The following is a 14,019-nucleotide window of genomic DNA, read 5'->3' as shown; positions in this document are numbered from 1 at the left end:
GCCTTCAGTCAGTGGTACACTGAGAAATGTCCTTGTCACAAGCAATCATCTTTTTGCAGCAGTCATCTGCATGCTGAGCTCTGCCCCCTCTTCAGCTGTTAGACACGCTCTCTTAAGATGCTGATTTAGCCTGCTTGATTCTATACGCATGATATAAAAGAAGAGGCATTCTGCTGAAGAACTGGCTGCATACTCTGTCTCCTTATCCACCAGCTAGTATGTGCCAGAAGTGTTCTACCACTTCACAGTTTTCTTGCAGTTAAATGACTGCATCCATACAAGGTCCTCCAGGATCTGCCACCCCTGTGTTTGTGCATATGGACCTGCTTATCTTACACACCGAGGCGGCTGAGTTTGGTCAGTCTTCTTTGCTCCATTACAAGTACCCAGGAAGTAGGCAGGACTTGGTGTAGCAGGAATTGGTGGTGCACTGCCCTTCTCTGAAAGCAAACAAAGCTGACCTGAGGGTGGTTACTAGCATTGGTGCACTGAGCCATCTTCTGGGTGCAGCCATGTCGTGCCGTGGACAAAACACCCCTTGGCTTCAGCAGCGATGGGCCCATGAGGACATACTAGAGTATTCTGCAGTGAATGGAGGAGAATATAATTTGGTAGTGAAGTAACACAGCCTGAGCAACGCAGGAAAATTATTCTTATAGGAGTGCAATGAAAAAAAAAAAAAAACCACAGAGAAAAAGCACGAGACTTACGAATATATATCTATATATGTTATGAGAGTATGTCAGACCTTGTCTAGAAAGTGTTTGCTGAAAGTAAGTGGAAGAAGCAATCTCTACTTTGACTGCAAACACTTTACAGCAGGTAATTTTCAAAGGGTTGGACCAGCACCTGGAACAGCGGTATCCTAATCCATTTAAGTTTGGCCATTAAATAGCAGCAATTACAATTCCCCTCTGCGCTTCCCTCTGGGCATTTTCAAAAATGATTGCAGATTTAAATATTATTGAGGAGCTCTTGCTATTCTAACATTTTTCCCCATCTTCTTGGCACATTTCAGCTCCTCACCAAAGATGTGAAGCAGCGGCTGGGCTGCCAAGGGGAAGGTGCCACAGAAGTGAAGAGGCACCCCTTCTTCAAAAGCATGAATTTCAAGCGGTTAGAAGCAGGAATGCTGGATCCTCCCTTTGTCCCTGATGTAAGTACGACAGGGGGAACACCCACTGGCCTAGTTCAAGAGATTTGTTTCTAAAACTCCTCTTTCTAAGAAATGTCATCACTGTATCTGTGGGTACCAGACCTAGGAAGATGTGGTAAGCAATAGGGCTGGAATGGGGCGGCTGGGAAGAAGAGGAGAGCTGCTCCATAGACATGGGTGCATGTGTGGTGCTTGGGTCCCTATGAAGGGTGTTAACCTGGGGCTTGCTTCATTCCTGCTAACTTTACAGTCCTCCTGTATGATGCTGGAGGCACCACTTGTTGTATTCATGCCTCAGTTCCCGAACTTTAAACTTGGAACTTTTGTGTTCCCTTGTCCTTAGTAGTAGTGTGAGAATGAATATGCTCAGGACCAGACTGTGCAAGGAAAACTCACCAGTGAAAGCCATATGAGTACATACAGGTATATAGATACATATGCGAAGGTGAGACCAGAATTACAAAGTCCAAAGCTCTAAAGAGCTGAGGAATGGACTGGATTCTTATAAAAAAAATACATTTGTTACAAAAAGTCTGAAGCAGGTTCAGATATCAAGTGTCGCCTCAGTGCTTGGACCTGAGATAGTGTTCTGAACTTGCTGGTGTTCATGGGGAGTAGAACCCAAGACTGAGTCCTTACTCAGGTTTATGTACCAGTCTCACACATACTGGAAGTCTTTGTTGCATTGGCATTAAGAAAACTTTTTCCACCCTTTTGTGGTATAGCTCTCTATCCCAGTGCCCAGAGTTATCTGATTATTTTCCTCCTGCAGGGCTCCTTCTGGCTAGGCCTCCTGTCCTTAAAGTTCCCATATGGTTCTAAGTAAACACTGCCATTTTAACATATTAAGGAAAGTAACATCTTGGCAGCTCTCATTCACATTGCTGCAAACTCAACCAAACCAAAGTGGTTTAAAAGCTACAAAAGTTTACTTTAGCTGCTCTGGTTTTGCTTTACATTTTACTATGTGGCCTAGTTATTCCTGCCAATTAGCCCATGGTGTTACGACCTGCTTTAGTGGGAAGAAATAGGAGACAAGCTACTATTTCTTTCTGATGTAGAAAATTAGAAAATTCTGGGCTGAAATTTGGGATTCGTCAGAGTGTATTAAAAGCTTAACTGTGGCATGTAAGGCCCAGAAGGCACCTCTTGTAGACATATTTGCTGAAGCCGGGGCACATAAATTTTTATGGCTTTTTATTGGGAACTCAAGAGCTGGCCCTAATTTAAATTATTTGGCACTTCATCCATAGATTTCCAGGTCTTTACTGAAGTCAGCTGAATCGCCCAAAGCTACATAGCCAATGGCAGAGGTTGCAATCCAACCTATATTTCTCCATCCTCCTCTAGACTTCTCTGTCTCCACAAAAATGCTGTGGATTGCAGTCATCAGAAATGCAGAGGGATGCAGCCTCCAGCAGATAGGACTTTCGTCAGGAGTTAGTTTGATTTATTTGGTCACAGGGCTCAGCTCTAGATAAAACACTGCACAGTCAGCCCGCTGGTCTTGCAGTCACTGTACCCTGTGCTGGCAGTACAATTCAACCTGTGCTTGATTTTGGTGGGTTGGGCTAGTCCCTCAAACCACCCCTCAATGATTCCTGTGCATCAAAGAGTAGCTCTGTGTTGCTAATGGGAGCTCTCTAAGCACACAAATGATCACACTATGTCAGGTAGCTAGTGATGACTTTTTCTGTTTTCTATGGCTGGCTGATGGAATATAAGCAAAAAGAGCATCACTGCAAAGTGTCCTGCCTTTAATCCCAGAAAATTAAGTAGTTTAAAAAGGCGAAGCCATTTGACTATTTATTTGAAGAAATGCAGCCAAGTTAAAAGAGTTAATAGAGGTGATTCTGGACAGCTTCCAGCAGCTGAACTATTAATAAAAACAATGGAAAAATGCCAAACCTCTTCTGTTTTATTTAGCAGCTAGAATACATTCCTTTAAATTTTTAAACTGCAAAACCTGCAGCTATCTGAGCAGAACACTTCTATTTGAGGTCCCTTTTCAGAGCTGGCTCCAGTATGTCACTCAGTATTCTGGTTTTCTGTTGTTCCTTCTCTAAAAGAAAATACTGAAGGATTTGATTTTATTTTCTTGCACTTTCTGTCCTTTTCCTCTCACCTCTTTGCCATATGCTGTATGGATGACTAAAACCCACTTTGGCTGCACTGATGCTTTAAGGACTTCAAAGTGGGACTTTTAACATGCTTAAAGCAAATTCAGCCTTTGATGATAAACATGCGGGCAGAGCAAGTCTAGAGAAGCAGGATGCAAATAGTCAATTGTGAGCCATTCTCACTTGACTGAGACTGGAAAAAAGCACGTGGTCAGAATTGGAAATATTTTTTCTCTTGCTGTTTTCTAATTCTTCCGCTGAGATAGCCCAGGGCCGTGTACTGCAAGGATGTGTTAGACATCGAGCAATTCTCCACAGTGAAAGGAGTAAACCTGGACCAAACAGATGATGATTTCTATTCCAAGTTTTCCACAGGATCTGTGTCTATTCCATGGCAAAATGAGGTAAGGATGTGTCATAGTAAGATGACTCCAATAAAACCCCTAGCAGATGTTTTAAGAGAAGCTGTATATTTCCAGTAATATATAGCTACTGGAAAACTTGCCAGACTAATGATTTCATGAGTTACAAATGGCCTCTTTCAAGATCTATAATGCGCCACAGATGTCAAGTTCAGGTGGCTGTATCTGTTGGCCGTGCATATTTGTATAAATTGGCAAGGATCCTACTGTACTTCCTTCTCCTATATTTCTACTGAGGTATTTTGACAGCAGCTCAGAGGAACTTCCACAGGATGGATGGAAGTCCTAATGGGAAGCTCCTCCATTTGCAATCCTCATCTCACCTACTGTTTTGTGCCTGCAGTGGGTCCCAGCTGCAGCAGGATCTGCAAGCTGAATCTTGAATTGTTCCAGGGTTTCCAGATCTGAGTCTTTGTTTCTGTTTGATATGAAAACAGAATGAACACTTGGTTTCATAAATCCAACTCTGCATCAAATAGCAGATCCCCTTGGGCAGAGGGGTGCCCAAGGGGACTTTGTGAGTATGCCTGAATTTACCTAAAATTCTCCATAGTAATAGAGAAAATAGAAAGTTATGTGGGGCAGCTGCTAGTAAGACTGATGTGCAAACATACAGAGCGGATTCAGCCCCTCTTTTTCATATCACCTATTTACCATCTATAGCCACCAACAGGAGTTCAACTGTTAACTCTCCTAATATATTGCTCAAGCCCTTGATGGCAGCTGGTGATCCTGATCCTGACTCTGAACAAACTGGTACTACTGAAATATATTTAATGCAGATGCATCACTCCTTTCTTTCTTATTGTATTACACTAGATGATAGAAACGGAATGTTTTAAAGAACTAAATGTGTTTGGACCAAATGGTACTATTTCACCAGACCTAAATAAAAGCTACCCCCCGGAGCCACCCAAGAAAGGACTGCTACAGAGAATATTTAAACGACAGGTGAGATCTTTTATGACCAAAATCAGGAGCACCGGTTTAGACGGCCAGTGTCACGAGCATGTTCTAGTGGTATTTTTGCTGTGACAAGGACAGTACATCTTAGAGAGGCTGTCTCTCTACATCTTAGCTGGCTGTCACAGTTATGTGGCAGCTTCCTGACTAATACTGCATAATCGCAAATTTCCTGCCTATCTTGTGATATTTTCTTTAATGACCAGAACTTTCATTTTTTTTCCATCAACTTTGTTTCCAGTGGCTGAAAACTTCATACTCAAACTATTTTCAGTAGTATGCTGAAATGCCTTTTGAAATGGTTTTTTAGAAGTTTCTTAAAAACCCTTGATTTATGTGTAAAAAAAGAAAACTCAAAAGCTGAGTGAGGTAATCAAGGATCTAAACCAGGACTCTTAAAAAGAGAGCAAAGTCCAACCAAGACAGCTGAACTGAAAGATCTTAGAGGTCTCTTCCGACCTTAATGATTCAATGATTCTATGAAGTCAGAAAGTATGTGACATACAGCTTTGATGTGGCACTGTGGCACCATTTGCAAATCCAAATAACATTCCTAGACTGATGTATTTCTGTAGGGTGAAAGCTGTGCCTCATCACTGGCGGGTAGCCTCTCTAAATCAGTCAGATTTAGCAGATACTGACATTTTGCAGTGAATTGACTTTACTCCTGGAGTTCTTGTGTCTTTGAGGCATCCTCAAGAACTCCCATGGTCCTCCTGACCTAGAGAGAATACAGGTAAGAAAGTAAGGAATATTCTACATCAAGAGTTCTTCACGCAAAGATTTTGCAGGACAGTCAGTACATTGTCACCAACAAATGAAAAGCGTGGCACATTTACAGAAGCTAATTTTCATTTTTTTTTCATCTTTCTGTAGCATCAGAACAATTCAAAGAGTTCTTCAAATTCGAAGGCCAGTTTAAATCACCACATAAATTCAAATCACGTGAGTTCTAACTCCACCGGAAGCAGCTAGTTCTGACTCAGTTTTCTGAAACATTGCATCCTTCCACTATAATCTATGAAGCTTCTATGGATGAGAGAGCATCCACCGTTGAGTGAAAAAAAAAGAATCTCCCCCAAATGGAGATTTTCTACCCATTCCTTCCAGTGGAGCCTCGCATTTTAAGAAGAAATTTCCACTCAGGTCTGTTTCTGGAGGTGGCACTCAAGACTGCGTGAATCAAATTTGTCTATTTAGAACATTGCAATAGAAATTCAATGAACATGACTACTTGCACGTATTTAAATAGCATCATACTAGAACTGAATTTTGTCTTTATTATTTTTAAAGAAAAGTTTTGTAAATTTCTCTATTGTCTCAGTTTACATTTTGTACATTTGTATTTAAATGAAAGTCAGACTTTGGAGGTGTATATTTTCCAAGCAGCAGCTGTAAAGCCATGTGTTTTAAGACATTTTTTAAAAGAAAAAAAAAATGTGACTCAAGACTTCCAGAGCCTCAAATGAGAAATCATTCTTTTTAGTAATCCTAGAAAACTATTCATAAATCACTTTATCAGACGGTTTTATTGACATGCATTTTTACAGAACAGTTTATTCTTAATTATTTTACATCTGTATATTTGGTTTACAGCAACACTGCATACGTTTCTCCTCTTCATTAACTTGTAATGTCTTGCATTAAATGCTAAAAGATACTGACAAGACTTTGATGTATTCAAGAATACTCCTTGCTATGCCTAAGGTTTGTGATCTCAATGGACCAGCACAGCTGATATTTGTACTTGTTGTCAGATCATCATCATATTTTTTTGTTAGAAATTGTACTCTATTTTAAACCGTTCTTCTTCACTTTTTTTTTTGTTGAAGAACAAAATTGAGTGAGAGGTGACCAGGAAAGCAAGTGACCATTTGTTTTTCAAGGGCTTGAATCCTGCACCCACTATGAGGAGAGCAAAGTGTTCTCAGTGCTGCAGACAAAAGCCTAGGGCCTTTTCACCACTGCTCATATCAAACAGGTAGCAAGAGAGAAATGCAATAGTCTGGTTTGTGCACCATGAGAATCAAGTCAGCTCCCTAGAGCTGACCTGTGGAGATTCAGAGCGGGGTCTGAGCTGCTTTAGAGCAGCAGCAGAACCTGTGTCTGCACTTTCATTTGTCATGTCAAACATACATGGCTTGTTCCCTCAATTAAGTCCTCGACTTAATTGAATAAAATGTAAGTTGTGAAATAACACCTCCCACTTTTCCTTCCCTCTTTCTTTGCCCAGGATCCTTTAACCACTGTTGAAGACATTCTTCCCACTTACAAACAGGATCAGTCAGGATCAGTAGCAATACCTGAGGCACCTGAGTCATGCTCAAGTAGTCCGCTTAAGAATGCTAGATCAAAAATATGGTTTCTTCTCTTTAATAGGAACTGGAAAATCTTTGTGCCCCCAAGTGCAGGTGAGGTCTCTGTAGCCCACCATGTTCTGCAAAAGAGGTTTCTCCACCATGCGCCTTAACAATATTCACTAGAGTAGACTGATAAGTTCACCTTTGGGTCAGAGAGGAACATCCATGCTCAGCCTGGTGTGTCTAAAGCCCTGTTAGCTAGCAGTGCAGTTAGCCCAGGAAGCACCGTTCCAGTAAATGGCCAAAGTTCATTAGGTTATTCATTTATATGTTCTCTCTCTCTGGCCAACGCAGAAGGGTTAAAAAAATGCAGGTTAGCAGTGGCAAAGCTATGAGTGATACTCACAGGAATTATATGTTAAAACAACTTAGGACATGAGGGAGAGAGTTAGAACAGGATCAGGATGCATAAAGCAGCCTACAGAGAAAAGTTAAGGAAGGGAGATGGGGCTTTGGTGCCTTTCTCTGAAGTAAAACACGTTAAGATGCAAGTCCATACCATTCCAAAATCCACCAGTTTTCCTGGTCACTGTAGACAGGCAGAAAGTATGTTGTAAGATCACCAAGAATGTGTTCCCTTTTTTCCTTCAGATCAGTGTGGCAGAGAAGTTCCTTTTCCCTTGTAGATGGTGCTCAGGGAGAGCTTCAGTCACTCTCCCATGTCAGATGGTGGCACTGGAGATCTTACAGAAGATACAAGATTGTGGAGAAACAGCAACAAAGAGAATTTTGAGTAACTTTCTATAAACTAAATTTGTAATGGTTTCAGCTTCTCGACAGGAGAGGAATGAATACTGTAGAAGTGAAAGCAGCTGTGCACAGAGGGGTCTGTTACCTCCAGTTCCATTCTCACAGCCTGATGTAGAGCCACCTAAGTCAGCAAGATTAAGATCAGTCACTTTAGCACTCTCTGAATGAAGATACGCTTGCTCTGAGAGATTTTCACAGGCCTTCTTCAATGACACGTGGAATCTCACCTGATTTGAAGAAATGTAGGTGAGAAGTAGAGGAATGTGTCATAGCCAGACCATGGATATATATCAGTGTACCAGAAACAAGATGCACGTCTTAGATCTTAGAGAGCTGCAAGAGTTGTGTAACTCAAGTCTATTTTTATCATTCTAAGACATCACTTTCGAGCAGCATTGTGTACTATGGGTTTGTGCAGCCTCAGCTGGCTTCATCCTGTGCACTGATGCTAGGGAAAGGGTTGCTGGATGGGAAACTAGAGTGAAAGCCTAAGTTCTTTTCTCCACTTACCCCATCATCTCACTTGGCAGCAATAGACAAGTATATTCCTTCATCAGAAAAATGTGGCTGATAATATCTACCTATCCCACAATGGGAAAGAAAAAATGACGGCTGAGAGAAGTCTTGGCCCCCTAAAATTTCATGGCATAAATTTATTAAGACTGCAGCCGTTGTCACAAGAGCTTCATTTCCTGTGTGTTATCAGTGTGGCACATGAAGACTGAATTTTCTTTTTTTTACCATCTCCCATTTGGGAAATAAAATCCTGATAATAATAAAACCTTTAGTGAAAGTTGGTGGGCAAATTGAAAGTAGATTGTAGATGGCCTTATACCTCTGAGATGCTATCAGCCTTAACTAGTGGTGGATGACTTTTTTATATGGCAACAGGGAATGACAGCAAATATGCCTTCTCCTGCTCTCCTTTCAGCTGGGACTGTTCCTTACTCAGCGTTTAGGACTCGACAGTGGAGACACAAGGACAATGCAAAGTCCACGGATGACAAAGCTGCATTCAGTGGGTCCTGATACTTGGAATTTATTATGCTAGAGTTAGACATCCTGAACCCTCAAGATGGTAAAGGACAAGGATGCTTATGCACACCTGAAGAGTCAAGCCTGGGATTAAGTCCCTCTGGATCCCAGCCCCTTGGGAAGCAGTGAGTGAGTAAGGAGAGAGACAGAGAATAAGAGCAGCTGAGGCAGATTTCATGCTGCATCCCTGTTGCTGTCTTGTCTGACAAACAGTATTATGATGCTTGAGCAGCAGAATTTTCTCAGTATCCAAACCCTGAAAGATTTGATTATTACCATACATCACTAGTGGTAATAAGCAGTCCTATGAATCTTCTAGTTGGGGTTTGCCTACAGCAACAAAGCCTGCAGCATTGTCTTTTCATTGCTGATTTTCTATTATTATTACAATTTCTAAATCATTGCTCAACTCATCAGACACGCAATACAGTCCTCTCACTTCTATAGTGTGACCATGGGAGCACACAATTCAGAGCTGAAGCCCTGCCCTGCTTCCAGAGACGTTTGTCGTTTGCTTCTGAGCCAAATTCAGAAACACTGGGAGCCCCAGGTGTTTGGGGGCTCTGAAAGAACAGAATTATAATTTTCATTTTACTACCTTGGAGAGCATTTATAGGGGGATTTTTAGTATTTTGATTCAAAGTGAATAATTTTTGATGTGGGTTTGCACATAGCAAGGAGCAGGAAGGAATAGTTATTTAATAGCTTTCTAAACTGATTAATTTTCTATCTTCTTGCCAGTTACATTAGAGATTTTTTCAAAAATGCAGAAGTTCAGGTCTAGCTGCTTTTTTAAGTAGACAGATGAGCAAACGTAGCTCATTTTAAGAATCAGAAATCTTTTGCAGTCTAATCCTGAATTGTGCAAGCATCTTTTTTATTTTAAAATCTTTACTAAGTAATCTGATGAACACTTACTAGTTTACACACTTTTTGATACAGATGAACATTCATTTTCTACAGTGTCTCTATAGAAGAATTAAGTCTTCTACAGTTTTTCCCATTCTCTGGTTGTATGAAAGATTTTTTTAAACAAAGGAGTAATGAAGGGAAAGTAACAAATTACAAATTTAGCAGTAGGACTAGAGCGAATGGCCTCAATTTGTGCCAGGGGAGGGTCAGGTTGGATACTAGGAACAATTTCTTTTCCAAAGGAGTGGTCAGGAACAGACTGCCCAGGGAGGTGCTTGAGTCCTTGTCACTGGAGGTACTCAAGAAACATGTAGATGTGGCACTAAGGAGTGTGGGTTAGTGGGGAAATATTGGTGGTAGGTGGATGGTTGGACTAGGTATCTTGAAGGTCTTTTCCAACCTTGGTGATTCTATGATTGTAAATAATAAATTCTTATACATGCACTCTTGATCTGGATTATCTAAAAAGAGATTTTTACAAGAATGGATATGACTTAGATGTTGTTTCTGAAGAGGAACCTGTTTGTGAAGCTGGTAAAAGTGTGAAGATAATCATAACAGTTACTGCAGATCAAACTGAATGTTACTGAATAACTAGAAAAAAAACTAGAAAAACCAGATGATCATTATGGTCCTTTTCAACCCAGGCCATTCTATGATTCTATGAATGGCAGGACTCAATACTGCAGTGACTAGAGATGCCTGCTAACTGACATTTTGGGGACAACGCCAGGTATCCATAAGAACAGTTTGATCCTGTCTTGTTTTGCAGTCATCCCTTCCACCAGCAGCTATGGCAAAGAGTGCCATCAGCAGCTGGAAATCATTCTTTGCTGACACAGTGAAGTGTCTGATTCTAAGCCACTCATTCTTAATTTTGTTCAAGTAGAACTCAAGTTCTAACTCAAATTCTTTGCTTCCTCTGTCAAAGCCTCAGATTTTAAATCCACCTTTATCAGTCTTTAATATTAATAAATCAGTCTTTAATATTAATAAAACCATGAGCAGGATAAGGAAGACAGAGAGGGTGTGAGCTCTGGAGTACAGTGTGAAAACCACCTTCATGTGTGTATCTTCAGCATGTGTGAAACGGAAGTTACTTTCATACATCACAGCACATTCTTCCTTGTTATCATATGTTATTTATAGGTTTTTCAGTAATCTTGAAATTGCATACACAGAGTCATATTAAACATACGGTTGAGCCCATGGCTCAAAGTCAATGTCATCTCAAGGAGGACTGACATAACAGTTTGAACAGAGAAGCAAGTACACATCCAGCCTGTGGGAACAGCCATCACACAGCTCTGCATTCCCACGTGGCTGAGCCTCAGCCAGGAGTTTCCTAAGTAGACTTTTCTGGAAGAGCAATAAATGCACACCCTTATACACACCCTTACAGCACTTCTTCTCATGGAGATCTATGGAACAGGTTGCTTCTCCATAGCCATGATGTTTTTTTAGTTCAGATTTGCAGTTTGTTAAATATCTCAGTGCAGATGAGATAATTTGTTAAACATTTCTAGGCATTTTCCATGCAATCTTGGAAAATACTGGACTTTGCTTGAAAGAACCATCCCCGGGTTGGTCTGTCCCTCAGATGCAGACCATCTTCCTTCACATGCATAGCATGAAGCACAAAGCGACCTGCAGAAACTCTACAAGTTCAGAGTAAAATGTATAATACTTAGGTAGCAGGTGCCAACCTCACATAAACACCACTTGGACTCCTTGTCACTGCAGTAAAGAAATCTGGTGGTGAATGCAGTGGGATCCAGAGACTTAAAGGCTCTCCTGCCTGAAGATGGTCCCAGTTCTGTCTCAGGCTTCAAGGAGGTGCATTTGGCGGTGAACTTTGGGAGGATCTGTTCAATGACTTCGTTCAGTACCTCCATGGAAAAAAGAAGAGTCCAGAATTCTCTGTCAAGCCTTCTGCAAATATGGCTTGCAATTTAAAGCACCATAAAATTATTTAGAGTAAGAGTAATAATGTGTAACACCCTTATGCTAAAGCTGAAGGACTACAAAAGTTTAAAACAATTACTTTCTAGTGCTGAGCAGGAAACAGCCTTTTAGATACACTAGATAGTATTACTTACTTAGGCCTGGCTGGTAATAACATTCTGTCCTTAGCTGAAAAAGAGGAAGAAACTGGTCCAGAGAATGTTGCAGTATTATTTTTTTCTTTAGGAAAACTACCAATAAGGAGAAAAGCCCGCAGTATGCTGCAGTATTGTATGCTCACCTCCCTCAAACTTCTCTCTGATAATGCAAATCCAAACTGCAGCAGATGAATCAACCTTGACAGCATGCTGACAGACTGGGTTTTATGAAAGAAACGATTTCAAACAGGTTGTTGCCTATTTACTAAAATGAATATTACTGCTTGTGCAAAAGTATTCTCCTTGTTTTATGTAACTGGAGCCAGAAGTGGTGGATTTTGTTCCTACTGTGCTCATGTTTTACATCGCTGCCCTGGACAAGCCTCTCTGCATATTTGCTTTCCCGTTTTTAAACATGGAGGGATGCTCTCTATCAATAGAAAGCACTTGGGAGTCTGTGCACAAAACAGATCAGTATCAACTCTTTGTATTATTATCTATGTGAAATAGGCTTAATGTAGCTGCCCTTATTTACATGGCATGGGAGATGACTCTTGTAAATAAGGGATCTTTTTTATTGCTGGTTTGTCTTAGTTCCTTGGAGATATTGAAAAAGAACACACTTCACTTCTGTAAAACCAACTCCAATGGAAGATAAGATTCCAGTGCAAAAGGTATTCATTTCTTATTTAAGTGCTAGCTAGTAACTGCAGCATTCAGGTGAACACTTCCTCTTTTTCATAATGGAAAGACAGAGTTAAGAGGAAGGGGTCAGAATAACTCACTGGCTCAACATCACAATCTTTCTCTTTTTTGGCCAAGCCTGCAAATGAATTTGTAGGTACCAATTAAAGGAAATGCTGTGTGAAGTCACAAGGATGCATGCGTGGCAAACGTTGGGTCAGCTCACTGCCGGTATGAAAACAGAGGCAACCGCATTGCTGGGATCAGTGGACTCCAAAGGGGACCTCCATGCTTTCCAGAAAACTGGTGGTCCTGTAGAGAAGATGAACTCCCAGAAAAGGAACTTTTCAGGTAGTGGCTGGATGACAAATATCTATTTCTTTCTCATCACCCCAAATACATTTATTAGCAAGCTGAAATGAATTATTTCATACATACAGAATGCGGTCTCCCTTAATTGCATTTCTTTTCAACACTGGACACTCTTCTGAAAGACTTAACATTTTAGCCTTATGAAGGTGAAAGTTGTAAAAACTTTATTTTGTATTTCTGAGCAATGTAGATAGACCTAAAGATTTCATGAATTATCATGTGGTTGCCCATATCTGACTAATAATTAAATTGTAAATTTGCAGTTCCATACTAGGGTTAGTCTTTTCACCTGCTTCAAAAACTAAAGGTCATATTTGGTATATAAACACACAGAATATCCTTCTGATTGAATTTCAAGAGCATATTCAGGACTAAATGTTTCTAAGCACTTCTGATACTGTAGTCTATAAGAGGAGCAGACACTTCTAAAGCAATGTTAAAAGTTGTCTTTCATAATTGAGTCAACGGATCATTTTTGTAATCAATTCAAGCAAGTGTTCTCTACTAGAAGAGCTAGTGGCTGTTGGTATTGTACAAAAAATCATCCTAGTATCCAAAGGGTTAGGGGTGGGGAGGGGCTGTTTGGTTTTGTTTCTCTTTCCAGGGAGATCTTTAACATTGTTTGATGAAGCTAGTTTCATTTGAGATTGTTATTGAAGATAAAGGCTTCTGTGTTCTATGGCTGCTTGGGTTCTTCGTACATAATGTCCTAGTAATGTCACAGTGCTGCTGTATCTAGATCAAACCACTGTTTTGATTGTTTTTTTGGCTTTGTTTTTTTTTAAATAAATTCTTTAATTTAATTACTTGAAAACGATATGTATTGCTTTAATGAGGCATATAATCATCTTCCTTAATTCCTTGGGATCTTGAAGATGACTTCAGTGAGAGTGGAATACGTTTCAACAATACTATCCTTTTTATTTTTGTCTCAACATATCTTCATGGGGATTGAGGGAACTGAAAACCAAACTCGAGAGTGCATATTACTTTGCAGAAGTTTAGATTCTCATCTGAAAGCAAGGTTGTGTTTTCCCTGAGATCTCCTTCCCCTGCCTTGAATCCTTATGCTCTCTGCCTTCCTCTGCAATATGAACTGTCACCAACACAACTCTATGGCCTTAAAGACAGGTTCAAGGAAAG

At 40.4% G+C, this 14,019-nt stretch overlaps 2 protein-coding genes across 4 annotated transcripts in view; one reads left to right on the top strand and one right to left on the bottom strand.

The window, feature by feature from the left end:
• Positions 1-13,690, top strand: part of GRK5 (G protein-coupled receptor kinase 5) — a 167,772-nt gene extending 154,082 nt beyond the window's left edge. For all 3 annotated transcript variants that reach the window (XM_021399477.1, XM_021399476.1, XM_021399478.1), the window contains 4 exons: positions 1,019-1,156; positions 3,543-3,680; positions 4,518-4,649; positions 5,538-13,690. In XM_021399477.1, the coding sequence (XP_021255152.1) occupies positions 1,019-1,156; positions 3,543-3,680; positions 4,518-4,649; positions 5,538-5,636 (507 nt within the window). In that variant the 3' untranslated portion in view covers positions 5,637-13,690. The remainder of the gene's footprint in view (positions 1-1,018; positions 1,157-3,542; positions 3,681-4,517; positions 4,650-5,537) is intronic.
• Positions 1-14,019, bottom strand: part of LOC110399972 — a 43,030-nt gene that overhangs the window by 15,660 nt on the left and 13,351 nt on the right. The window lies entirely within an intron of this gene.

This window comes from Numida meleagris, chromosome 5 (assembly GCF_002078875.1).
Source record: "Numida meleagris isolate 19003 breed g44 Domestic line chromosome 5, NumMel1.0, whole genome shotgun sequence".
Taxonomy (NCBI): Eukaryota; Metazoa; Chordata; class Aves; order Galliformes; family Numididae; genus Numida; species Numida meleagris.
Note: the sequence above shows the minus strand (reverse complement) of the source record. Positions and strands in the feature narration are given on the sequence as shown.